The sequence below is a fragment of the Phaethon aethereus genome (assembly GCF_964289735.1).
Source record: "Phaethon aethereus genome assembly, chromosome: 5".
In the NCBI taxonomy this organism is placed as follows: Eukaryota; Metazoa; Chordata; class Aves; order Phaethontiformes; family Phaethontidae; genus Phaethon; species Phaethon aethereus.
This window is the reverse complement of record NC_138579.1, coordinates 52134694-52162171: the sequence shown is the minus strand read 5'-3', so window position 1 is coordinate 52162171 and position 27478 is coordinate 52134694. Positions and strand designations below refer to the sequence as shown.

At 46.1% G+C, this 27478-nt stretch overlaps 1 protein-coding gene across 1 annotated transcript in view; it reads right to left on the bottom strand.

The window, feature by feature from the left end:
* The window catches only part of CRACR2B (calcium release activated channel regulator 2B), a gene marked incomplete at its 3' end in the record, with an annotated part of 40932 nt that overhangs the window by 6822 nt on the left and 6632 nt on the right, over nucleotides 1-27478 (bottom strand). Inside the window, exons 2-12 of the mRNA XM_081999961.1 lie at nucleotides 19371-19626; nucleotides 17771-17882; nucleotides 14817-14988; nucleotides 12536-12682; nucleotides 12144-12234; nucleotides 11921-12013; nucleotides 8602-8789; nucleotides 7837-7908; nucleotides 7360-7414; nucleotides 3218-3297; nucleotides 87-381 (exon numbers count right to left, since the gene is read on the bottom strand). Coding sequence (XP_081856087.1) covers nucleotides 87-381; nucleotides 3218-3297; nucleotides 7360-7414; nucleotides 7837-7908; nucleotides 8602-8789; nucleotides 11921-12013; nucleotides 12144-12234; nucleotides 12536-12682; nucleotides 14817-14988; nucleotides 17771-17882; nucleotides 19371-19583 — 1518 coding nt within the window. The 5' untranslated portion in view covers nucleotides 19584-19626. The remainder of the gene's footprint in view (nucleotides 1-86; nucleotides 382-3217; nucleotides 3298-7359; nucleotides 7415-7836; nucleotides 7909-8601; nucleotides 8790-11920; nucleotides 12014-12143; nucleotides 12235-12535; nucleotides 12683-14816; nucleotides 14989-17770; nucleotides 17883-19370; nucleotides 19627-27478) is intronic.

The following is a 27478-nucleotide window of genomic DNA, read 5'->3' as shown; positions in this document are numbered from 1 at the left end:
GCTGGAGTTAGATGGGGACAGAGTCAGAAACCCTCAAGTCCCTAGTAGCAGGTGTTTGAGGAAGAACCCCAAGTAATTAGACTCACCCTGGTTTCGGTGCCAACAGGCTGTCCTCTAGGAGGCAATGGAGCATCATCTAATCCATCTGCATTTTTTCTACAGTCAGCATCACCCTTCAAAGTCACCTTCAACCACTCAGCATCTTCTGCCAATGACCATCTCTCCTTGTCTCTGCTCTTCTCTCCAAAGTTTGTGCTGCCTCCTTCTTCTGTCTTCAGCCATGTCCTGATGCCTGGGAAGTATTTACAGGTCTTTCTGTTGGGTTCTTCCACTACCACATCCACTGGGAAGGTGAAGGGAAGGTCCGCAGAGGCCAGTTGTCTGTATTAAAGCCCACAGGCACCAAAAAGGGGGGGTGGGGGGAAGGGAAAAGGAGGAGGTTGCAAATTCCCAAAACAACCAATGCAATCCAATTAGTGCATATGCAATGCTTGCAGGAACTCCACTTCATACATACACTCCCCGTACTCCCTGTGACTAAGGCTTCAGTGGCACCCCTAGGGAAAGAGAGACAGCTTACCTGAGCTATGCTGTACTCATATATGCTGACATATTTTTCATTAATTTTAATAAAAATTCCCACCTTCTGGATTTTACAAGGATTCTTTGCCTCTTACTTCCCCTAGTACTGAAAAATGAGGCAAAGCATCCAAAGGGGGCAACAGGAAAAACATTAAAAAAAAAAAGCAACACCCCCCCCCCTCTATTTTTGTTACCAAATACAACACAAAAAGAAGTAACAAAGGTTTCAAGGTTAGTGAGAAGGGTTTTGACTGCAGGCAGTTGGCCAAGGGCTGGCTGACCATCCTGGGGAGGCTGACTGCCCTCTGCCGAAGGCACACAGCCCTGCTCCAGGGAACCAGCCCATCACTTCCAAACGCTGCTGTGGCACAGGCTTACTGAATTCAGGCAGCAGCAACCTGCCACACAGGTGTGCAAATGCTCACACCAGGGTCACTTTGCCTGGTGTTGGCTCTGCTCTGGCCTGCATCCATGCCTGGCCCAAGGTAAGGGAGCCATGACCCAAAAGATACTTCTTTTATAAATCTTCCAAGCAGCCACGCTGCGCTCTCAACAGCAAAAAATCCCCAGGATCCCTGCCCAAGTTGCGGTAGTGGGGAATAGGTGTTGCACTGACTATGCCTACACAAGAGTAGGCTGATGCACTTTGTTCTCCGGGGGTAGAGCTGACATGGTAAGTGGAGGAACAGTCTTCAGAAGAACAGTTAGAATAACAGATTTAAACTACTGGAATCACAGCTGAGGAGTGAGGCAGCATCTTAGCTCAGCCTTGTCTTTCCATGGTTAAAGACCTAGACAAAGGGAGTGAGAAGGCTTAGAACTCAAAGGTTTTTATCCACCACAGGTATCTCCATTTCCTTCATTGGCCAGATTACATTTGGAAGCAAATTAGAGAGACCAGAGGCTTACCACAGTCAATCTCTTCAGAGGCAGCACATCCCACCTCTCTCCACAACATTTTTCTCTTGCTACCAGCACAGGAATCAAGGCAACAACTCTCCTCTCTCACTCCTGCGAGTACACTTCCTAAGGGCTGCAAAATTCACCTGCTGCTATGCATACACTTCTTCTGTGAAAGGGAGCTCACATTCCTGGTTGTCTTCCTGCATCTGCCCCAAATGACAGCTCAGAGCCAGGCCAGCTGGAACCTCTCCCCATGGAAAATAAACAGGTCCCCATCTCCCAGGGCTGGCAGGAGTAGCAGCAATGAGGGTCTGAGACTCAAAAGCCTCTTTGGGGGCAGTGCGGGGGGGAAGGGAAGGGACAAACACAAAACCTTCTCAACAGTGACTCCAGTTCTAATGCATTTTTTTCATGTTTCTCAAACCACATGGTATGACACAGCACTGGGACAGAGACAGGACAAAAATACTTCTCCCCTTCTCAAATCACCCTCACTGCCAGACTTCTCCACCTGTTAAACCTTTCTGGTGGGTTTATGCCAGCAGCAGCTAGCAGGATCTTTGCAAGAAATAGCTGGGGAGGAAGATGGGAGAACTTGGTTGTCTGATGCTATGGATAGCATGACTGCCAGTCACAGCCATGAAAGAGCTCTGCCTCAGACCTATCCAAGCAACCTCCCAGCCTGGGCTCAAGAATCAGCCATAATCCACCTGGTTTTCCATCAGTCCACGAGCACAGGAGCCTGAAGCTCAATTCTTAAATGCCACTACCAGAATTGCAGGCATTAAGGGTGAGTTGAAGCTGGAAGAAACTCTGAGCATAGACCTATGTTTCCAGTTGGCACCAGGAGAAACTGGGAAGCGGTAAAACCTTCTGCAGAGACCTGGTAGGAAAAGGGAAGCGTGCTGCCTTTAAAACCTGTTTGGGGCTAGCAGTTGCAGGGGAGATCCAGCCCAAGCTAGGTCAGGGCTGGGCTGGCCTCTCCTGCTTCTCAGAAGAACCAGGCTTTTGGTCAGTACCAGTGTGCTGGTCACACAACTAGTTTGCAAGGGCTGATGCTTAATGCTAGTGTGGGTATACGTGGGTATTGAAGCCACTGTACAGTCTGCATGTAGAGTGTGTGTGTGTGTGTGTTGGGAGGGAGGCCTTGGCCACACAGACATGTTTGCCTGCCCTGGCTGAAGGGAGACCTGGTGAGCCAGGGTGTGGAGGGAGATGGGCAGGATGCACCCAGCTGGAGCTGGGCCCTCTCCTCAGGGCTTTCAGCTGCCAGAGAGAACACAAGCCTTGTGCAACTCCTGCCCTCTCCCATGCCCCAGGCTCTGGCATGGGGTGCCAATGGACAGGATTTCTGCCTGAGGAGGAACTGGCACACCTGGGAGATAATCCAGTCATTTTAACAGAGCTGCCCGACTCAGAGGCAGCCTTCATGAATCCCATCCCATGAACACTCCCATAGCTTCTGATGGCATTCAGGTTTGCTCACCCACTGCTGCATGTAGAAGCAGCCCAGAGGGGACCACCCCCTGTGGAAATTAGCTAACAGCATCCTCAGCTTCACTCCGAGCCAACACCACCTGATATCAAGAAGCAGGTAGAGCCAGTGAAGCTGCACCCCTCTCCATGCTCCCAAAACCAGCCAGCACCAAGGACACAGGACACAGCTTGACTGACAGGGTACTCCAGCAGGCACAGACTGACACCACGAACACACCACAGACACCCATCTAACCGTTTGACCGGCTTGTCATCCAACAGGTAACTGCCTAGCACTGACCCTTTCTTCAGCAGAGTCTTTTTGCTCTGAGGTGCCTGGAATTTGAAAAGAGAAGGGATGAAGAATGTAATTAGGACCCAGGAACCTGACCACCCCAGTTCAACCACTCGTCCCCTCTGCAGACCACTTCGGGGAGGCACAGCTGGAGCCCTTGCAGCCCCACACCATGCAGTGGTAGTGCCCTGCCAGCAGGCTTGAACAGAGGTGAGCACAGGGCTTCCTTTTCTCAGCTCAGCTCATTTAACTGATGGAAGAAGGCATTGCTGATGCTGCTATCTCCTTTGCAGCAAAATCCATCAAAAATGGTGGTGACACAAACTGAACGTCAGCCAGCCAAAGCTTTCATTTCTGTGGCTTGTTTTCCCCTTGGTCTCACAGCTGAATGTCTGTCTCTTTTCCCCACCTGCCTTTTTGTTATGATGATGTTTAGTGGAACAGAGCAATTACCCCTTCCTCAGAAGGCACTAGTACCCCTCCTCCACTGGTACTTACTCACCAAGGGCTGCACATGGACCATAGGAAAGAAAGGAGATTGCTCTGCAAAGGGCATGCACATGCTCTGCTTACACAAACGTCCCTCTTCATGCTTTCCTCCTACTTACCTCAGATTACACACTTCCTACAGCCAGTGTTTACCAGCTCCCCAGAGAAGGGAAACCCTCTTCCCCCCATACAAGCAGCTTTGTCATGCGCAAGAGTCAAAGTTAAGCAAGTGGCCCAAGATCACACAGGAAAAGCTGTGGCAGAGAGAGGATTGACCTGCCAGCTCCCCCAAATGCCATGCTAAAGCCTAGCCCCCCTTCACACCCAAGCGGACTGGCTAACTGCTCTGGCCACACACACAAAACACCAAGTGAGAGACAGCCTCAGCTAGGGGAAGGGAGATGTACTCGCTCTGTAATTCTGGAGATTTCTGACATGTCTTCACAAATTATTTCTGGGGGTAAAGGTGGGGAAAGAAGAGTCTGCAGCCTGCCAGATCTGCCTCTGGCAGCAGTTTTGAACTGACCAAACACCTGCAGGCAGCTCTGGACAGGCCTTCCTTCATGCTGCCCACAGCCTAGGGGGAGGACTACGAAGATTATTTCTTCAATAAGCCCTGGCTTATTTTAAAAGGCAAAAAATTAAGAAGCTGCTTTGTTGGCCAGAACTCCCAGGACACCTTTACCACAATGCAGTCCAACAAAAGGAGATACTCTGGACTCCACAGAGAACCTCACCCAACTAAGAACTTTGATGGGAAAAAAAACCCAGAACATTTTTTACATGTAAAACTGGTGTTCAAGAGAAGCTCCAGCCTCAGAAACAATGCAGCACTGAGAGGTTCACAACTGTGGAGCATGTATCTTCCAAGGCAAAGGACCCCCAAGTGCATAGTGACCCTTCGGTCAACACTGCTATCAGGCTGTGGTTCAGCCAACCAGTGGTTCTCCAGTGGGGAAGTTCCCAGGCTTGGAGCAGGTTCACTCTCTAGACACACAGAAACAAGGAAATCATGTTCCAGCCCACTGGAGCCAAGTCACAAGCTTCAAGTCACCTATGGACCAAAGAGACTCCTAGGCAATCTGCACCACCCTACCTGGAGAGGAAACAGCCTGCAGAGTATGTACCTAGGTAAGAAAGGAGAAACAACAGGGCACATTTTGCCATTGGTTCTGCCATGCTTTATTTGCCTGCCAGGTTTGTGCAACATTTGGCTCTTCACTGGGCTGCTAAAGGGACAGACACGACATCACAGCTGTACAACACATGATGGCAAGGATTCCACAACAAAAACAGCACATGTACAAGCATTTTGGATGCAAAAGATTCTGGTTTATCACTGGGATAGGAAAAATTCTGGTTTATCAGTGAAATACAAATACGTGTCCAATGTAGTCAAAGTCCCAAAACACTTTTCATGATAAGCAGACATGAAAATTGCTCTGTCAACATACAGCATGAAAGCATAACTCCATAGCCTGATGGGTCACAGGTGTGAAACTGAACCCACAACCCCTGAATCTTAAAAGCACCTAGCAGTGGTTTGCACATAGGCAGAAATAGCCACATACCACTGGGGCAAAACAGTGCCCCACAGTGCCATGGGGCCAGGGTCTGCCCACCCTGGCAAGGTCAGAAACTCTTATGAAGAGCAAGGTATTAAGCTGGGCAGAGACACGTACAAAGGAGCAGCGGCTGGGTTGCTATCAGCCATGCACAGCCTACCTCCTCCTTCCAATCACTTCAAAATCTTTGCTATGAAAGAATCACTGTTCATCACACCTTCATTTCACAGAAATAACACAACTCTTCCCAGCGCTAAAAGAAGGTATTAAGGCCTTGGGTTTCTTTTTAGGCTGTAAAAGCACTGATACTCTCTGCCAGAGTATCACACACTAGGGATCCCCATCGGAAGGCTGAACTCTCCTTTTTGCTGCTGCATGGAAGTATGGCTATTTTCTCTCCCGCTTACAGTGGGACAGGCTGCACAGCAGATCTGCAGGTGTATGATGATAGCAATCCCTTGGAGGCCTGCTTTCCTGTGGACTGAAACGAGAGTGGCCAACAAGCTGTCCTGGCTGACAAAGGAAAAAACCTTACTCCAGTACAGGTTTCATCTGCCCAGCCAGACACAGGCTTGCCAGATGAGCAATGATGGTAGGTGTTCACCGTGATGCCCCATCCCTACTGCCAGCACAGGAAGAAGGGAGAAAGCAGCTCCTCTGTGCTATGACTCTCTCTGCTAGGCTCTCTCTTGGGTCCACCACAAATGTCATGTTTCAGAGCAGCCCTGAGCAGGTCCTAGCAGGGCAAAAGGAGAGAATAGAGACGGACAAGCTTTGCACACACAAAGGCACATACCTGAACCGCGGTCTCCAACAGGCCACCCGCCCCACACACAAGAACCCAGAAGCTGATGAAGCACTATGCATGGAAAGAGGAGAACAAACCACCTTCTTTGCCTGCTTGCACTGGACTCTGCTACAAGAGTGACTGTGTTTATTACTTCTCCAAGAGGGAGCAGGAAGCTCTGGTGCACACACACACTTAGTAGTTTTACAAATTAAATAAATAAAAAAGAAATCTTCCTTCAGATTTCAGAAACACAGAGAGGCACATGCACACACACCTCACCTCCATCTAAAACAGCTAACTGAAGTTATTTTACACAGCTGCTGCTCCACTTGAAGAACTCCAGCCTCTCCACCAGTGAGGCATCTCATCTCCAATCTGGGCATGATCCCTGTGCTTCCTTCCACATTCCCTTACACACCAGCCAGAAAGTCTCTCGCAGCCTACCACTGCCTGTCCTCACTGCAACACAGCTACTTCCAGATTTTCAAGTGGGGCATGGTGGCAGAGCAGGCAAAGACACATGGTGGCAGGGATGGGTTCAAGAAGAGCACAGAGCAGCCTTGCCAGTGACATTTGGGAACACAAAGACTTTTTAATGAAAAAAAATAGCAAGAATTAAAAATAGATCACGTATTTGTACTTATCTTGGAGACTGGGAAAGGCCAGAGATGGAGTTGACTGGTCCAGATGTCAGAGAGGGTCCCTTGCTTTCTCCTAGCCCTATGACACAAGGCTCACTGCTGCACCTCTACCCCAGCAGAGTTCACAGGAATGGGGAGCTGCCCCGGAGGAACATCTGAAAACATCTGCTACAAACTCAAGGGGTCAGAGAAACTCCAAAACCCTCCCATGGCCCTCCACCCCCAGTCAGCCAGCAGCATATCTGGGAATCCACCTTCTTCCTCACCACCCAGCTCCAGGGATGTATCCAGCTTCAGTCCCCTCCTCAGTGCCTGTCACAACGTACAGACCCCACATGAGCAGCAGGCAGCACCCGCTGCAGCCCTGCATGGGGCTGCGTGGCAGTCACAAACTAACACGCCTTGGGCTAAACCCAGGCAGTTGGCAACAGCAACCAGCAGAGCTCGCCTCTAGCATGGGCAGAGAGGTGCTGTGAAGTCTGTATTAAGCACCACACCAGGCCTTGTGAGCTCAGGTCATTGTCCCCCGTGGAAGTGACAGGCCCCAGAGTGGTGACAGCAACAGCAGCAGATGAAAGAAGGGTGGTTGGGAATTAGGATTTTCTTTCTTAGACTAACCAGCTTCTTGGCTTCAAAAGCATCTCGCTCATCTCGAAGTTTCTTGTTCATCTCTCTGCTCCAAAGGAAGACACAGGAGAGACACAATGAATCACCCATCAAAAATGGAGTAAAGACCAACATTTAAAAGCTAGGACAGAAAGGGAGCTTGGGACACCACTAAAGATGTTATTTATTGCCAGACATGTTGTGATTTCCATGGATCCCAGCTCAGGTAATGGGCTCCATATGGTTCCCTTAGCCAGCAGGAAAGACTACATTCTTCCAGTGGGGGGACTACTTGGTGAAATAACACAGCCTGTACTCTGCCAGAGCTGGCCAGATTGCACAAGTCTCTGGACCTAGAAAAACAAGCAGTGTCTGAGCACTGCTTGAATACACTCCCATAGCTTTCTGCAGGAGAAGCAAGCACAGTGCCGAAACCTCAGTCCCTTACGTGCACAAGAGCTCAGCATCTCTCCCCAGCCCTGTTCTTACCTGAGGAGCTCCAGCTGCCGAAGGAGGCTTTGTTTCTCCTTCTGCATGTTCTTGGAGACTCTAAACACATCCCTGGGCAAAGAGGATTTCAAAAGGGTAAATAAGTTAATGGGAGAGGAAATATAAAGATCCCTTTCTCAGGGATGCTCATGGTATTCTCAAAGATAAGGGCCTGCCCTATGCTAGGAGGATTCAGAGGAAGCAGCACTGTTGTGGGAGCTGGGATGGCTGGGTTGTACCCCAGGTCTCCCGCTCTCCTTCCACGTGAAGGCAGGCAACCCATTTTCTCCTTTCACACTCCAGTTTCCTCAACTGCTAGAAATGGGAATGATGCTCACTGCTATCTGGATCTGAAACATGCCAGTGTTTCAGCTAAGTATTATTAGATTAAGCCCAGAAACAGGAACACAAGTGATTAGAAGAGGATCTGTAGGAACTTTAGGGGCAATGGTGAACTGGAAAATACATGAAGAAGCAGCCTGCTTTAGGCGGAGGAACATCTGTATTTTTTACAGTGCTTTTATAGCCAAATATCAATGAACATATTCCCTTCCCACTAAATGCAGGCAGGAGGTAGCAGTATCACTCCCTGTTTAGGCCCATAAGACCACTGGGATGTTACTACTTTTCTTCAAGAAAAGACAGGCAATCCTCTGAAGAGACCAAGGCTTCTAATTAGAGTTCCTTATTCTTTTAACTGCTTGCCCACCCTTCCTCCACTGCCTGGGTCCCTGCCCTGACATCCCCTTCCCTGCCCATTCCCACCTGTCCTTCTGCTCCTGCTCAAGCTGGGCCTCTTTCTGGAGCCTCTGTAATTGCCCCTTCACTGCCTCCAGCTCCCATTTGCTTTTCTCCAGCTCTTCCAGCAGGTTTTCATTCAGGTGCCGGAGCCTTTCATTCTGCACACGGGTCTCCAGCTGCTGTGAGTTCAGAGATTGTAGCTGATGTTCCAGCTGCAATGCGAGAGGAGGAGGAGGGGTTAAACACAGAGAGGAAGGGTTTTGTGCTACGATCAAGCCTGTAAACTCAGGCTGAAAAAGCAGATGTAAACAACAAGGTGGAAGGGAGGTAAACACAACTTAGGTTTACAGGACCACCAGTGGCATTGAGAAGGTGAATTGGAAGCAATTACTTCTCACTGTGACAGCACTGGGGAGCAAGCAATGCAATTAGTCTGGCAAAGCTGAGGAAGCGATTCAGGCAGCGTGAGGAGCTTGCTGCTATCAGGCATTGTAGAAATCAGAGTGCAAATGAGGGTCAAAGGAAGACTGGAAAAATTTGGGCAGAAGCAGGGGTGTGTCTGTCAGGACTTACTGAGTTGTTGAAATGCATCCTCTAGTTTGGAGGCTTCCTGAGCCCGTGGCAGCTGAAAGGGGTATCAAGGTACTAGTGGTATCTTACACTACACCTGGAAAGTCAAGTGATTGGGTGGCCTTTACTGCTGTTGGAGACAGACTTTAAGCTAGAGATGTTGTTTAAATGCCACTGGGGCACAGTTGCACTCTAGACAGCACAATACCCCAGCACAACCAACAAGTCTGATTTAGGAAGTTCAAAGACTGCTGTCATGTACTCAACCAGTGATGTGATTCCTCACAAATGGCTGGTGTAGTCTGGGAAAGAGTCAAAGACAGACGCAGCAGTCAAACCCCTCATCTCAGATGACAAGTAGGGCATCTCAACAAGGATCATACTGACACATCAGTATCTAGCCAGCCATACCAGCTAACCTGGGCCCTCTGCTGAAGCTGGTGCTATGCAGAAATTGTGGTAACCATTTGAACTTACTGCCCCAAAATAAAATGATACAATCCATGCTAGCAGCCAGAGGGGAACAGCAGGAACCAGTTCTAACCAGTGTAGTAGGTGGGCAGAGTCGGCCTCCACGGTGTTCAAGGCTAGGTGGTTGTGTCAGACACAGCAGCACAAGCAGAATACAGGACAGGAGATCACATTTGCTAAAAGTTCCAGAAAGTTCTGAGCACAGAGCCAAGGTTAGCCCTTTAAATACCACATGTGACAAGTTCTTGCCACATAGACAGAATGCATGGACACGGATATATGTGATCTCACCACAGAGCAGTGACTCTTGTGGAAACCTGTTTTTACCTTCAGCCTGCCTTCTCTGCACCTTCAGATAGACTCTCAAAGGGAAAGTAAAGTAGCATACTGTGGCACAAGATAAAGTGCTTTTTTCCTTGCTACCCTGCTCTCTGCCAGCACATGCATGCAACAGTCGCATGCAAGCAGGAGTGAACAGAGCTGACCCTTCCTAGGTTCCTTGAAAGACAAGCCATAAGCCCCACATCTCTTCCCCACTGAGGCTAGAAGCACAAGTCGCAGCTGGTGTTGTCTGGAGACTTACAGTTCTTTGGGCATCTGGGAAAATTTGAGCATGACCATGTATGCTGAGCAATGGAGTTGAGACTAAGAAACAACAGCTGCTTCCCACAACCTTTGGATCCTTCAGTAAGCCAGGGGACAGGTTTTATGTAAAGAACCTGCCCCTCCCTAAGTCTATCACACACAGCTCTCCCCTTTATGTTGTCTGTACTTGGAAGCAATACGAATAACATGATCACAATACTAGTCTTATGCCACAAGAGGGACCTGATTATCCATGTAACTTAGTACAAGCCTCAGCGTTAAAGAGTGTCAGAAATGACCATTTGAGTAAGAGTAAGTGTTCATGCAGCCCAGTACTCTGCCTTGACCCATAGCAAGAGGAGATGCTACCTAGGAAGAGCATGCCCGGACACCTAAATATGGTCCTTTCCCATCATACACCCCCAGCATCTATGGTCCCTGGATGGTTTCTAGGGATGTTAGAGGCCACATCCCTGACTATTCCTCCTTTTAATAAACATTTACAAACCTGGTTTCCATTTGTTTGTCCAATCCATTTTTGAACTGCTGATACTGCCTGCCTCCTGTGGCAAAAAATCCAGCACTAATCGCTATGCAAAGAAGTATGTTCTTCTAAATTAAATTTATACTGGTCTCACTGACTGTCCCTCACCTCTGCTGTTGCAGGATTTAGGGAATAACAGTTCTATGTGGACCTTATTCACCACCTTCCTGAGTCCATAAAGCTCCCTTATATTTTTCCCTCAGTCTCCTCCTCTCCAAAATCAAGTCTAAGCTTTCCTAGTTTCTCTTCCTAAGGCAGATGCTCACTTTCCTTTATCATGTTAGTTCTCTGTACTTTCATGCTCAAGAAGGACACAGTGGAGTTAGAGGAGACCAGAACTGCACAGACCAATTGAGGTGTGGGCAGCAGGAAAATTACATTCTCTATCTTATTCTCAGTATCCATCCTGAGGGCACCTAAGTTTTGCTGGATTTTCCAGCTGCTGCACAATATGCTGATGATTTCACAGAAGTGCTGCTTCATCCACATCACAGCTAAGTATCCAACTTGGATACCCCCAGTTGCCAACATCTTCAAGGTACCTCCCATGACTTGTTTCTGTGGGGGTCATGTCTCAGTTCTTCAGACAAAAAGGAAAAATACATCCAGAATGGACCATCCCATACAAATGTCCATGCCAGGGATGGCAGACTAGAGGATAGTTTCAGCTTTGATCTTTCCTGTGACTGATTAATCAAGACTTCATTAGATGGTGAAATGCAAATATACAGTATGTTATAGCTCTAAGTGTCACAGAACTGTTCACTCTGGGTTATTTTGGAGCAGCCAGAAAACACAAACTAGATAAATTTGGCTCTTGTACGTCCATACACAGCCTTCTTACACACCACAAAAGGCTCCAAACTCACAACTTCCAAATTTTTAGCCCGTCTTCCTTGCCAAATAGTTACTGTACAATTTATAGGAAGATTGTGCCAAGAGAAAACAAAGCAGATAAGAAAATGCATGGACAAAACATTCACAGGAGGACATTACAGTTGAAGACAAACCAATCGCTTGACAAACCACTTCAACACCTTCAGAGACAGGAAAGAACTAGACTAGCTAGTACCAACCCTCAGCAGATGAAAACCATTCTCAGTCAGAAAAGGCCTTAGCAGAAAGACAGTAGAAGGGGACATGCTTCTTTAGAAAAGATTTGGCTCCTACTACCTTCTTCTGGCGGTAGAGGATTTTCTCCAGCTCCTGCTCTTTGCTGCGCAGTTCCTTCTGGAGCAGGTTACTCCTGTCATGTCTCAGTGCTTCCTGCAGAGGTAAAGATACACAGCTGTGCATACAATACCCAGCACGGTAAGAGCTGTTCCTTCGTCAGATGAGCCACCACCTCTGCTTCAGACCAGAGAAAGTTTGACCTCACCCAAGAGAGATGAGGTACCTGGCAGATCAGCCTCTCCCTTTCTGCTTTGATCTGTTGCTCCATTTCTTCATAAAGGCACCTGACTTCTCTGTCATGGTCTGTCTCCTTCCTACAAAAGGCAGGGTGTGCACAGGTCAGGAGACAGAAAGAGAATACAGAAAGAAAACAGGCGAGGAGGGTGGAAACATATTTCCACAAACAGTGGCTTTGAGTGGGATTTTAACCAGACTAAATGTTATAGGTCAGCACTGATGCAAAACAAACCCGTGGGGATCAGATCAAGATAAAGACTAATTTTACTACAGCAAGAAAAATCTCTGCGTCCTGTAATCCAGTCTCTCCTTGCATTTGAGGCAGCATCCAAGCATCAGCTGGTTCCTGACAGTGAACGACCATGATATTATCCTTACCGCTTCAATGCCTGTTCCATAGACTCCTTCTCATGATTCACCTCCCTTATGTACGATGAAACACGCAACAGAAACTCTTCAAAATTGGGTAAGAGCTCCGGTCGCTCCTTTCGTAGACGAGCCCAGAGCTCCCGAATCTCATGTGGACTGAAGCAAGCATACAAGAAAGAAGGAAAGCAAATGAGTTTCTGTGTCATCTTATGGACTGTTATTCCAACTCCAACATACAGTCGGGACAGACAAACTGCCCTTCTCCAGTGATGACTTCCATTACACCATCATAGCAAAGAGGGAAGTTGGACAGTGAAAGCGTGCATGTGGAGTGATTATCTACTGCAAGGTTAAAATAAAGGAGGTCATCTGAAAGAGGAAAAGAAAAGTCATCTAGGAAACAAACCTAGAATGATTGTTTTTCAAGTATTCAGCAATAACATGTTTGCTGTCTAAACCAAGACTCAGAGAGATGAACATTCAGCAAATTTGCTGTGAGCTATGGTCAAGCAGCAAACTGTTATAGCCCAGGAATTTTAGCACACATCACATAAGTGGTGTTCTCACACCAGGACTGTATTGGTGGATGCTACTGTCCTTGTTATTTATTTATTTTACAGGGTTGGAAACTGAGGCACAATCAAAAGAAGCAAATTGGCCCAGGTGTCACATCAGGATAATAATGGAAGAAGCCCTGGAAACCGAGTCTTCTTTTTCTGAGCCTGCCAATAATGTTTACACTCTTTTGACATTTAATTCATCGCAACTTAAACACAGCATTTACATATCATGCTTCTTTTTGGGAAGAGCTTTTTATTATTTTTTTTAATTTTTTTTTTTTTAAATCCATGACGTACTTTGGAGGAACTGCCTTGAAATGTACAGAATAGTTATACCTGTAGACATTATCCAAATAGATATTTTTCTTTGTCTATGTATTTTTCTCCCTTAATATTCTTTGTGAAAAAAACAAACAAAAAACCCCAAAAGCTCTTGATTCCCCCTGCCACCATTGCATGATAACCTCCTTTTTCTGTCCCAAGTTGAAAAAGTTACTAGCGCTTCATCAAAGCTTCATGTTTTAGATAAAGCGCCATATTGAGTCCTCTTAAACAAAGCCATGTCTTTCTAGCAAAAACAGTGAAGCTAGTTCAGACTCCTGCTCTGACTTCAGTTAGCCTCTCTTTTATATTACTTCTTTACAACAGCTGGCTTGGAACAAAGGCATGACATGACTGAACCCATTGCATAAAACTGCAAGTAAGTGGTCAAAACAAAACACAGGATGATTGCACTTTAAAGACTTGATGCTTCTCAAAGCAGAGATATAAACAGCAGAGGCTATTTTACCAGAACAGTATTATGGCCTTTCACAGTGTCATTCCATTATTTGAGGCATAACAGCTTTCCAGAACTTTCAGGACAGAAGAAGTTGTTTAGCATTAAAAGAAACAGGCAGGTGCGTCACATCACAATGCAAAGGAGACACAAAAATCTGTTTCATGGCAGATGCAGCTCTGAAAGCAGCAAACTCCTTCACTCTCAGCTTCTGTCTCTGATCTTGTCAGTCTCCTGACCCTGCCTGGGCAGCTCCCTGCAAATTGGCAGCACTGTTGGACTATGATGCCTGAAAAAAAGGGCTGCTACAGATCTGTTGGGCACCCTAGCCCCAGCACATGTGCATCAGTAAGAACCAGCTATGCATAATCCTTCACTTGGGAAGGCCCTAAAAAAAGGCTGGATGACACTGGGGCCAGCAGACTCCAGGGCATTAATATTAAATGTCAAGGCTCACGTGAGCATCCCTTGCCCAGTTTAGCCTTTCACACTCTTCAAGATCAGCCGACTCCCAAACAGCCCCTTGAACACAGATCTTTCACAGAGACTCTTATAACTAAGTTTGTCTGAACATATGTGAACAGTCACCAACAATTTTGGAACAGACAGCACATGCATACTCCTTACCTTGTCTAACCCCCACATGCTTCTTTTCATTTGCTGTGTGCAGATGGGCTTCCACGCCACCAACTGCTACATTTTATATAGTTTGAGACACTCTTTGCGAAAAGCACTGAACTAAAAGTAATTGTAAACTGATGAGAAAACCCAGACTTCACTGCATTTGTTACCAAGCATATGAAAACCCAAGACAGAAGTACAGAAAGCCCAAGCACTGCTTCAGAGAGCAAACAGCTCAGTTCACCTCTTTGGTCTTTGCTCGTACTTTGAAGTTTTGGTATTGCAAGATCAAAACAGGGTAGAAGTAATGCCATGCAACTCCCCTACTTACTCTTCAAACATGCGGGCTGCTCCAAGCTGCTCCATCATGGAACAGAATCGTTTCTCTTCATCATCATCTGCTGGGTCCAAGTCATCTGACCAGCCTGACTCAAAGGTCTCCTCATGTCTGGAGTGATCCATTCTCCCAGCCCCCTGACACAATTCAACCCCTATTAACTTTCCTGGTGGAAGGAAAAGGGAAGGAGAATAAAGTAAAACTGGATGTCATTTACTAAGCTGCTATTTAAATGGCAGCCCGATAGAGCTCCATGAGAAGCTGCCTGCACACTGCTGGTGTAGAATACAGCTCCTGGTCAGTAAAGAGCCTCCGTTCTGACGTCCTGAGTGATGTCAGTGTCCAGTCTGCAACACTGGGACTGAAACTGGTTCCCAGCCCACCAACAGGCTGTTAGGTCTTTGCTCACATCTGCATGAAGATGATCTACCACCCACGGCCTTGGATTCTCAGCATGTGAAGCATGCGGCATTAGGTCACTTCACTCCCACGGAGCAGTGCTGTGGATTCAGTTGTCAGTGATCCCATAAGCTCCCTCTGGGACTGCAAGGCCAGCACTGAATAGTACCATGCCTCAGTTCCCCAGCTTAAAAAAAGTGAGGAGGAGATCATTACCCTTGCCTTCTCATGTGTCACATCTGTTCTGATTCAAGTGCTGTGGGACAAGGACTACCTCTCGCCAGGATTGTGTAGAGTGTCTGAAGAAAATTAACTTACTCTCCAAACACGTCTTCCTGCCCCATCCCACATACAGATGGCTTCCAGCTATCTGGATCCTGTTTCATGCTGAGACACTAATGCCATGAGAACTTCAAGCTGTGCAAGGCATGTGACAAATACTGGTGCTGGGAACAAATTCTTCTCAAAGAAACAAATCAAGCAATCTTATCCAAAATGCAGGCACTCATCCCGTATACAGAGGTCAGACCGCCATTAGCAGCTACTCTTCCTTTCCAAAACATACCTGCTTGGTTCAAAAGGCAGAAATGACATCCCAGCTACAGGGCCAGGATCCAAGGTTGTTCAGAGCACAGATGAGAACGTGAAGCTGCTATAAGGAGAAAAATATCCACTGTTTGTGTACCTCAGGTCACTTAACTCGACCACTTCTTAGCTCTGTATGTCCAGAACCTAGCCACAACTCTCCTGCTCTTAAAATGTGCTGTAAAAAAAAAACTTGCAGTGTGGAGATGCAGGCCCTACTCAGCTTAAAACCTGAGGCTCAGACAGTTATTAGGGAGATGGGCTTAGATTAGGCACTTTGGATGTCTAGAGAAAGAGTCGTTATCTCTCATTATCTCACTTTTACAGAGAGGAAAATTGAGGTAAAGAATGATCTGAAGGTTGTTTTGACACCCCAGAAGGATCTCAGGTTGCTTTGAATTGAACATTTTAAATGTATGCTCTTTTGTCGGTTGCAGATGCACCCTGTAACCTCTCAGAAGCTGCGCAAGGAGCCCTCTCAAGAAGCAGAGTCACTTGCAGCTTGCACCACTTCCCTTGATTTACCCCCTGCACACTCCAGAAGGAAGACAGCAATATGCCAGGTCAAACTCTTGAGTTAGGGGCAAAGCCTGAAAAGGATTTCAATAAAGCCAGACACAGAGAACAATCATAAAGAAAAGAAATACAGAAAAGAAGTATTTTGCTTAGACTGGAGCAAGTCCCGTCGAGTCAGGCTACCAATACAGGGTGGTACCTGACAACTGGTGGCTGACACAAAGAGAAATCTTGCCTACCTCTGCCAGCAATGGCACCAAGGCAGATACTTTCATGATGTCCATCTATGGCTCTGGTGATTCTCAAACATCAAACAAGAAGATTTGGGAATCACCAAGTCATAACACAGAGGGCACTGTGGATGCCAAGGTGCCCAAATGGCATTCATTCACCTTCTACACAGCGCTGGGCAGGAAAGCCCATGCTCCAGGGATGACTTTTGTTCCTGGCAAAGAGGGCAGAGCCAGCCAACAAGGCTTCACCCCCACAGGCAGGGACACAAGGCAGAAACAGGCACGGTCAGCAGGCACTCAGTGCCTTAACACATTCCCAGAACAGGCTGGCCCAAGACATAGCTTTCCACATTCATTCGAGGAAATCTTTACAGCTTCTCCTTTCAGGGCTGGCTGTTTCTGGCCATTCAAATTGAAGCACCAAAAAGATCCCCCTCTCTCCAAGTTGTGAGAAAGCCAAAAGCAACCACAGTCTACACAATCAGGACACTGCAACTCAAGAGCCTCCTCAATCACTTCTGAAAACCCTAGGCCACCTGTGTTCACTTGCTTTGACCTGATCCCATGAACACATCTACATGTCCAAGGAAGGCGCTAACAGGGTGCAGATTTTCTGAGAGCTTACAACCAGCCAAGACAAGTAAGCACCCATGGCAAAGGTTGTTAGTGCTATGGTTATTCTTCCTCCTTAACACCTATTGCACTGCTTGTGCTGCTGGATAACAACTCTGGTATAGGATTAGCATTCTCCTATTGTTTGTAAAAGGCAACAGCCAAGAGGAAAGCAAAAGCTCATTTGCCAGTGTGCTAGACTTACTAACAGGACTGCTACTAATATCCTTGAACATCACTGCATAAAACAGCTGAAGACAGTTGCCAAGAGGAATATTTCTGTCCCTTCATAAGGGTCCTTATCCAGACAAACAACTGTGGATCACATGGCCAGATATAGGCTGCAGTATGTACCGTCTCCAGTAGAAGACGTTCAGAGGCTGGCTTCACCAGGTAGGCAGGTAACAGTTGTGGAAGAAGACAACAGGAAGGGGGATAGCAGTATTGCACACACGTTCTCCAATGATATTCCCATAAGCATGGGGCATTGCCTTGCATAGTTAGTACAGCTTCAGCAGAAGCACTGCACTTTCTTTCTTAACAACATAAAACATCATGTTACAGGCAGGTTTTTTCCTTCCTATGGCTCTGTGTTGTCCTTACCTAGTCCCATGCTGAACTCCACAGGTGTCAGGTATCCGTTATTGTTCTGTTCCAAACTGTCAAAAACAGTCTCCAGCTGTTCAAGAGTTAGGGGGAGTTCACTCTGGAGCCGCTGCAGAGTCAAAAGAATGAACAAAATTAAGACATGACTCAAGTCTTCCCTGTGACTAGCTCCTGTCCCTGCCATCCTCAGCTTTGGCCCACAGCGATGTACCCTTTCAGCACTGCATCCTGGCTGGGATGTGACAGCCTGCCATACAGCTGAGTGATGACACAAATGGCTGTTTGGACCCACTGATACGGCAATGCTTTCCATTACTGGATGATTCAACCAGGACTGCAGAGAGAGCACTTTGGGTCATTTTGTTTGGAGGGAGCTCAACCCTTTTCCTCCCCCACTTCACAACCGCTGTCTCTTAGTTCACTGCCTGCCTCCCTCCACCCCTGCTCAAGCCCTGCCCAAAGGTGGCTGCACCCCAGGGGCGTTGCCAGCCTCCTGTGACCATGTCTGCTCCGAGGAGAGCTCTCCATGGGCACATCAGGTACCAGCTCCATCTCTTTGACCAGAAAGGGAGGACAGACTTGTGAGCGTCTGGATTCAGTTCCCAGCTCTTACAGGAAATCTTGCAGATCATAAACAAAGTGTTCGGTCCATAACTGAGAGTTAGGTTTCTTCTATCATCTTCAGCCTGTTGGGACCGTATCACTATTCCCACAACACAGACAAGGAGCAGAGAGATTTCCCTTCATAATACATGTAGGGAGCACCTAGTGTGAAGGGGCACCCAAAGAAGCTTCCAAATAACAAGACTAAAATCTCATTACTGTCCATTAAACACACAGCTTTAGATAAAAGCTTAATAAATATTTATTAATGTAACTGTACAAAATTAGGCATCACACAGCCTAAAAAAAGTGAGTCAATAATTAAACAAGCATGAACCTGCCAAGTGTTAATTATCAATGGAGGGAGAGATGAGACCGAACAAAAACAGTCTGCGTGTAACCTTCCTGATAAACCATTAAAACAAAACTCACAAAGAACTACAGAGACTGTTAACAAATACTGTTTTTAACAGAAAGCAGCAAAACACATTATTCTAGAACAAAGTTATAGTTCAGGTCTAAAGTGAGTTTTTGAGACCAGGCTATGATTGAGACAAAAAGTTTTACAGCTTTCTTTGTTAGAAGGTTGAAAGGTTGATGGATTTTTTCATTGTTGACTGTGGTGGGGTTGGGGGGGGTGGGGTGTTTTGCTTTTTTAAATTAAACCAAAAGGTTTTTTCCTCCCAGATTTCCCATCCACTGCATGCTTAATGTTTGTAGGAACTGATGCAAGTTTTTTTTTATTGTATGCATTCCTTAAAAACTTGGAATTGCAGTCCCACTTGTCCCAGGAATTGCCTGGAGGTCCAAGGCGCTCCTTAGGATTTTTGCTTCCTAGCAGCTGGCTGTGGCAGAGTTTGGTTCCCAGAAATCTGAATGAGACCACATGCACACCCACGCTTGCCAAAAGTAAAGACATGCCACATTCTCCCCTCTTCTGCCACCCATGACTCTATAGCTCCTCCCAGGAAAGGGGAAGGACTTTTTCCCTCACCTGCATGTCCACCTTGGTGATAAAACCCTTCTCGTCCTTGTCACACAGCTGGAAGAGCTCCCTTGCCTTTTCGAGCATCTCCACCTGCACATCTTCCAATTCACCTATTTGGCTGGAATGAGAAGCACCAGGAGCCACCCCATCCTCCTCATCCCCTTCCCCTTCTCCTTCCCAGCAGACGTATCCCAAGAGCGCTCCCCGCTGGTTCTCCATATTTTCAAAGTCTTTTCACCCAGGGCAGGGGCAAACCGAAGAGCTGCAGGGCAGGAAACAGAGAAACCCCAGTCAAACATGACCCTCCACTTCCACCCCACACATCATCTAGTTATGTGCCTTGTTGGTTTGAAAGAACAATATTCAGCACCCATATCTGTTACCGAGGGGAGGGGGCAAGACAGACGGTGTGCAAAGAGTTTGTGTCATAGGTACACACCGTACACAACATGGGCATAACCAAGCCTACCGCACAGCCATAACCCTCCACGCTGTGATGGGCTCCAGATCTTGCACCAGGCAACGATGCTTTTTGGCCATCTCTCCTTCTCTGGCTCAGACCTACAGGGCAAAGTTCTCTGCTGGTAAAAGCCAGGTGCCAAGGGAAGGTTTCAGGGAAGGTTTCAGCGAAGATGAGGGGATAGGAAGGGAATAGCATGCAGGCAAACCTGCATGGGAGCACAGTGATAGTCCTACATTAGCTGAGACAGGGGACTCAAAACACTGCGAGCAGGGCCAGTTCACAGCTCTCACACAGCTCCCTGGATGCCCTGCCTGGGATGCTTCCCTCTGGTGTTGGTTCTTCTGGTAATAACATGTGCTTTTCTTTCCCCTGTTACTTTTTTGCACCACCTTTGAACGCCCAACCTGAATCACAACTGCAAGAACCCAGAGCAGGACAAAGGCAGAGAGGAGGAAGATCTGTGCAAGTGACAGAGGAAAGAGAAGGAATGTCTCTCCCAGCCCTGTGCTGCCCAAGTCCCCTGGCAGGCCTTTCACCTATGACATTTTCTTGTTAACACTTCCCAAATAGTAACTCCCTCTTCTTTCATGTTATTACAGCACAAAGAAAGGTCCATCAATTCCTACACAGGGAAAAATTTAATAAGCTGGGCACTCCTGCCTCCCGGCCTCTGTTTTGTGAGCTCATAAACTGCCAAACAAAATTTTAATCTGAAGTGTTCACCTTTATAGGAAGGAAACCACATGATTATGGAGAGATTTCAGAGGCCAAAGAAAACAATTCCCAATTGCAAGTATCTAAAACAAAAAGGCTAAGAATGAGACTACCCCTTTAAGCACAGCACTGCAATTCTAAAGATGCATACAACACATCCCTGCCCCAACCCACTTTCCAACTTACTGATGCCTCGTAACACTCTCCAACGCTTCTCGGCAACACTGCCACATTTTTTAAGCCTTGTTGCACTGATTGCTTTAGACTTCTCCTTCTGCAGATTTGTGTTCTGCATTGCAGGGCAGAAGTGAGCTGTACAAGCAGGCTGAGAGCAGATTTAAACAGTACTAGACAAAGAGGGCTTGAGGGTTGTTTTGTTTTTTTTTTAATCTCCAAGAAATTAAAAGCCACGTACAGATGCCGTGATAACAAACAAGTTAATTTTGTTTGCACTTTTAGTACAATGGGAGGATAAAGAGCATGATGGCCAGGAAGAATGTCACATGCGAGAACTATATAAAGCTGACACAAAAGGAGAAGGCAATTATGCACCACGGTACTTGACTCCGTCTATTACTGCTGGTTTGTGAGCCAGAGGGTGGTTCTGCTTCAAAGAACAAGCAGAACGCTTCACTACCCATTTCAAATCAGTGTTTTTTCAGGGCACCTCCGTTTAGTGTCACTTGAGAAGATACTTACTTGAAACTCTGCACAGAACTACCTATAAATGGGTACTATTATATGTTTCTAATCAAGTAGACATCCCTGGCAAGCAATGGACACAGAGCTGGCCACAAGCTTTGGGGAATATTGCAGAGGAAAGAAGGGAAGAGGGCATGAAAAGCAAGAAGGCAGGAGGTGTCTTTCTCTCTTGCTCTTTTCCAAGCCACCCCTCCTACCAAGCTTTTTTTTTTTTGTGTTATGGAGACAACACAGCAAAATTTGGAGACTAAAGCTTGATTCTATCCATTAGCTGGACAGTCAGCTTGCTTCTGATGACAAGTCTGTATGTGTTAGTAGTAAAGAGGTCAGAAAGAACCCCAGCTTATTTCCCACATTCAATTAAAAGTTGCAAAGCTGGCCATGAAAGCTTAAAAAAAAAAAAAAAAAGACCCAAATATCTTATGCTGTATAGATTTTACAGGTCATTACAGTGAGGAATCGCATAGATAATTATTGGCTGCTACAGGCCACTTTGCTGAAGCTTTTTGCCAGACCCTTTCCTTCTGCAGAGACAATCTCAGCAGAAGCAGCACCCTGTACCAGACGGTAAGTGCAGGCGGCAACGGGGGAGGAAACAAAACAGGAGTTCAAAGCAAGAGCCATGATAGGATTGCAGAAAACAGCCAGAATAAGAAAAAGTGCAAATAAGAAATATGTTTTCTCAAACATCCCTCTAGCTGCCTGAGAGACACTGAGGTCCCCAGAGAAAGGATATCTTACTTTCTTGTTAGCAGCTTCATTGTTTCTATTTCAAAAGCCAGAGCAGCCCACGCAGACAATGTCTCCCCAACTCTGCTGCTGCAAACAAAAGGTTATACGAGGAGGATGTTCTGTTCTCTCTTGGAGACATATTTGCAAGCTGAAATTGGACCCATTACATCACTACCTCTAGCATCTCCTCATTTTATCAAAAGCCCAGCTGTACTGTAGCTCCCAAACACTGTCTGAGCTAAAAGTCTCCTAATTAGAAGAGCTGGGAGCCTGACATGGACAAGAGTCTGAGAGGGTTTCACTCACATGTAACAGACCAAGCCTGTTAATTCAACATTGGGAGTGCAGTCTCTTGTTCAGGCTCCTTCAAGCCAGATGTGGCTCTGTCAATGGTGAGACAGCACTTGTAGAGGAGCACTTTGCCACAAAGTGGCAAACGAGAGCCCCAGTAAGCAGCTCTGATGGACTTCTGTCCCAGAGGCTTTTGACTGAGAAGTTCTTCGTCTCCATCCCTGTTTGTAAGGGCATTGCATGGTATGAATGCAGATGAGGCACAAAGCAGATCTCAATCTAAAAAGTGCTGTCACACCTTTTCCCCAGTTACACATCATCATTGCAGACTACTGGGGAAGGAGCTTCATCAGCAAGATGCAGAACATCACTGAAGGACAACTTTGAAAGAAGCTGAGGTCACTACAGTACTAAAACTGGGGACTGGTAGCCAAAAGTGAGGTCAGCAGAGCTGGCTTGGGTGCAGAAAGATCAGCCTGGGAAAAGCCATGCTTGCCTGACACAAGCGGAGAATACAGAGAAGGTAGGTATGGGCATCTAATGCTTTTGGTCAGGCAAACCTGCCAGGCTCCCCCAGTGAGATGTAGCCAAGCCACCTCCAGTGACAAAGCCAGGGGTAAATAACAAAACTTCCTGACAGCATTAATTTTTTCAGGTCTCTTCTGCCAGGACAAGGTAGTCAGAGTCAGCACCAGTTAAGAATTAATTTCTGCACATAGCCTGCAGTCAGGACAACCTCTGTATCTTGGGCTGTTGATTTCCATCATAAGAACATCTGCAAGGGGTCCTGGCACAGTTCATCTAGCCCAGCATCTTGCTCTCAATAGTGGCCATGAATGGCTGGTGAGGGAAGAGTAACAGCAGGGCAAGCACAGAGAAGGCTTCCCTGAAGAGATCCGACAGCCTCTAGCCACTGTCAACTTGGAGCAATTCCTGAGAGACATGGGTCCTCCCTCATCTTCCAAGATACTTGTCCAGCCTCCCTTTGAGTCCATATGACATTTGCTATTCACATGAATGCGCTGATAGAAACGGGATGCCTGCGGCAGTCAGTGGGTGCTGACGAAGCTTCACAGGACTATTCCAGTTTTCTGGATACATGGTTTGACCAGCACCCACTCCACAAGAGACAGAGTCCCAGCTTCAGCTCAAACAAGTGCTTCCTGCCACCGTCACATCTGGGAACCATGGCAGAGACAAAACTGGGCCTGGGAGATCTACCAGGAAGATAGAAGTGTCAGTGCCAACAGGCCCCGATCACCCTGGCCAGCCTTGTTCTTCTGCAGCCCACTCTTCCCCCACCTCAGGGGTTTGGCTGTCTGTGCTCCAGGTCAGCTCTGACACTGCACAGTCCAGATTTGGGCAGTATCCAACATCTGAAAAACCTAATACAGAGCTTGAGAGAAAGCCAGTCTTTCTGGACCTGTGGATTACACCAGGTATCTCCTGCCATGGTGTGTGTGGGGGCCCAGCAAGCAAAAATTCACCTGCTCCTGCAAAACAACTTTCCCAGAGCCTGGAAAGCAAACATAGATCTTCTCAGACACAGCACGGGAAATTCAACTGCCAGTAAAGACAGCTAACACCAGGTCTTGCATTTCTACACGGCGTAACTCAGACCAGTCTTACGTGCCTATTTTAACCACCTGAGGCATAAACTGCAGTTTGTCCTGTGCAAAGCTATGCCAGAAAGTCAGCTGGATCCCATGGGCATGGCATTCTTTGGGGAAATCACAAGATCTGAATTTTAATCCTGACTCAACTTGCCATATGGCCCTGTGTAAGTCATGTCACCTGCCTATGCTTGTAGATTGTCAGCTCCTCCAATTTGATTCTGATGCTTGTGACAGCTGGCACTTTATTTTAAGACTGTTCCTGGAGACTGATAATTACATGTGAAATTCAAGCATCAAAATAGTTTGAAAGCCTTGAAGCTGAAGAATGAAAAACTTGAACACAGAATTAAAGAAACTGCAAATTTCAACAAACAGAAGAACAGACCCAAGGTGCTTTTCCTGGAAAGGGGAGATACTACTTTCAAGGTAGCATTACAGTGTCATGGTTTCCAATTTACTGTCTCCGAAGGTAGCAGTAAGCAGTGTTAAAGAGGTAAAGAAAAGTTATGGCTAAAATGCTATCAACAGCCAAGCCTTTATCTATCTGACCGTGACCACCGTGCGCATGTGACAACTTGGGTGTTTTTTCGTTTGTTTTTTTTTCCCCCCCCCCACAGCCTGATGACTAGGAGGAAAGGAAAGTGGGGAGCACAGCCAAATCTTGCGCAGCTGGTCCTCAGATGTCCCCACTCACGTCAGGGTATTGTACACTGAACAGAGCATTCCTAGCAGTCCTGCCCCAATGCAAGACAATGAATCAACAGTTAAGGAAAGAGGAAAAACTAAACACAACTGGCTAAGTGGCTTACCCAGGATTACAAAGCAAGTCCAGTGTTTGAGTCTTGTGGAGCTACAAGGGAAAGCAGGTTTTTGCCTTCCTGTACCACTGAATTTTTGGTGACATGGTGGTAGAAGGGAATATTAAAGAAGAATCATTTTAAGTACATAGTAGGTGTCCAAGGTACGCCACAAAATAAAGTGCTCAGACACTTGCTGAGAAGTTTCCAAAAAGACATCCTCCTGTACCTCTACCTAAGACAATATTATTAAAAACAATAAAAACACCTCCATACTAAAGCTAAATATTTAAGCCATTTATTTAAATAGATCAGAAGAACACACACCCTTTCCTTTCTACTCCTGGTGCAGAAGTCTTAAGACTTTAAGGGAAGGAATTCACTGGGTGTTTAGGTGTGCATTGATTATGCTGTTGATGCATAAGCTGAATGAGACAGGTTTGATCCCATGCACGAGAGGACATTACACAAGAGAAGGAGATGAAGGGCTGGGGTAAGGGATCCCTGCGACAGAAGCCTGTTGCTTCAGCAAATTACAAATGCACAGCAGATGCACGCCAGAATGCAGTAGTACAAAGCATTTGTTGCTTGCTCATGGAATGGGAGCATCACTCAGGAGCAGGTAACAGGTACATTTTAAAAGAAAAGGGCAATATAAGAGTCACAAGTCCTTATGCCATTTTATATCAAACATATGCCACTTGCTCTTTCCTTTCTCTCCCAATGTTTTGAAAGACAATAATTACTAAAAAAGTGCTCCTTGTAGAACACAGTCATATCTACACATCCCACGTTTTATAGTACTGTGAGATTCAGTGATCAAATACACATATTTACAATTATTATCATAGTTGCATGCAAAAAGCACATATTCTAAATGCATTGACAAAATTATAGCCTTACAAATCCAACCAGATGAAGGTAGAGCAAAGGTCTTGCCAGGGAACAACACTGACCCCCATGTCAAACTGGCTTCCACAGAGTCTCAATTTCCAAAAGCTGCTCAAAGGAACTGGTCACCTACTTGGTGGAAATTGTTTTAAAAGGCTGTGCCATGGCGCCTGAAAAGGCTGGGAGGAAAGCAGAAAGAAAAGTTATTTCTCAGTCTACTGTGTTCAAAATTAATTTTGCTCTTTCCCTTCTCCAGAAAACTTTTTTCCATTGTTTGGAATTTGTTTGGGTGGTTGTTGGGTTCTCCCTTCCCAAAGGGAACAGCAGGGGAAAAAAAACAAACCAAAACACTGAAAAATTAGAAAAACATCAATTGTTTCACAAGATTTTTTTCCTTTTAAAAAAACTATGAAAACCCATACACACCCTGTGCAGACAGCCTGAAATCAGGTGTAATATCTAGAGCTACACTTCACTCTCTCTCTCTTTTAATTGCCTGCACTTGATTGTATCCCTTTAAGGAAACAGGAACAAATCCAGGAACCTTTCTGTTGTTTACTCAGCAGGAGATAAGCTGGGCTTGATAGCCCTGAGCTAACCCACACTGCAATATCGATGGATGACTTCATCATGGGATATGCCAAGACGATAGAGAAGTATATCCCAGAAACAAGGACAGCTGCAAGGAGCTCCATCATTCTGAATAGCATCTTGAAAAAGGTGCTCTGCTACAATTCAGTTTCCTTCACTGAAATTCAAAGAGGAACACTTCTTTATGACTTATCATCCCAACTTCTTGATCTTTGCAAAAAAAAATTTGCCATTGAGAAACTTGTTTGATCAGACTCTATGCTCCCATCTGAAAGCAACTCAAGATTGGTAATAGTTCTCTCTCTCCCTCCACCCTGCCCCCCCAAGAGGTGAATAAATAAACTTCTTAAAACTGCACTCACTGATGCTTCCAGATTCCACAAGACAACAGAAAGCACCAATACATGCCAAGAACCATCAGTGTAATAAGTCTTCAACACAGACAGGTATCCACAACATACAAACCCAATATTCTTTCCCCCAGAAATTGCCACAAATCCTCCATCACACCCACATGCTGTTCCCCAGGTATGCCTATTGCAAGCCAGTGACACTTTGCAGCTCTCTCACACTGGCACAGTGTCACAACATTGGCACTGCAAACACTGAGGGCACGTGTTTGCACTGGAACTATTCCTACTAATCGGGTTTTTGGCTTTGTTGGGTTGTTTTGCTTGGGGAGCAGAGAGAGAAAGCATCAGTTTTTCCTCTAACAATATATGGGCCAAGAGTTATTTCTCAGCAATTAAAAACAAAATCCAAACCACCTTTTTTTTTTTTCCATAAACAGCTAATGGTCTTGGATCTGTCAATATAACTTGTACACAGCTGATTTTTCAGAAAATAAAGAGCACACCTGCAATAAGACACGACAAATAGCTACAGCTAGTTTAAAAACAACTCATTTTTACAAATTCCTTCACTTTATAAAGGCTTACAGGTTTCCTGAAACTTTTTTTTTTAAAGAGACAGAACAGAACATTGCAACAGCTCATACAATCCAACGTAAGGATTCATCTTATATGGAATGGAAAAAACAGCAATATTGTACCCCTTGGCTTCAATAAGAATAATTCATTGTACTTCCATAGGCTGGAGATCATGCTGCACATCCACAAAGGACACTTACTTACTGCTGGCTAACCATAAGTAAATACCATTCACATAGTCAAGTAGACCAGGCTCGGAGAAGTATCAAGTTTCCTGCTGATGCCACTGCTGTTAATGTTCTACCACAAATACGCAGTTGTTAGAGGCCAGAGGCAATCAGCTTAAGAAAATAATTGAGAAAGCCAGGATATTTTAGCTGTGAAGAGA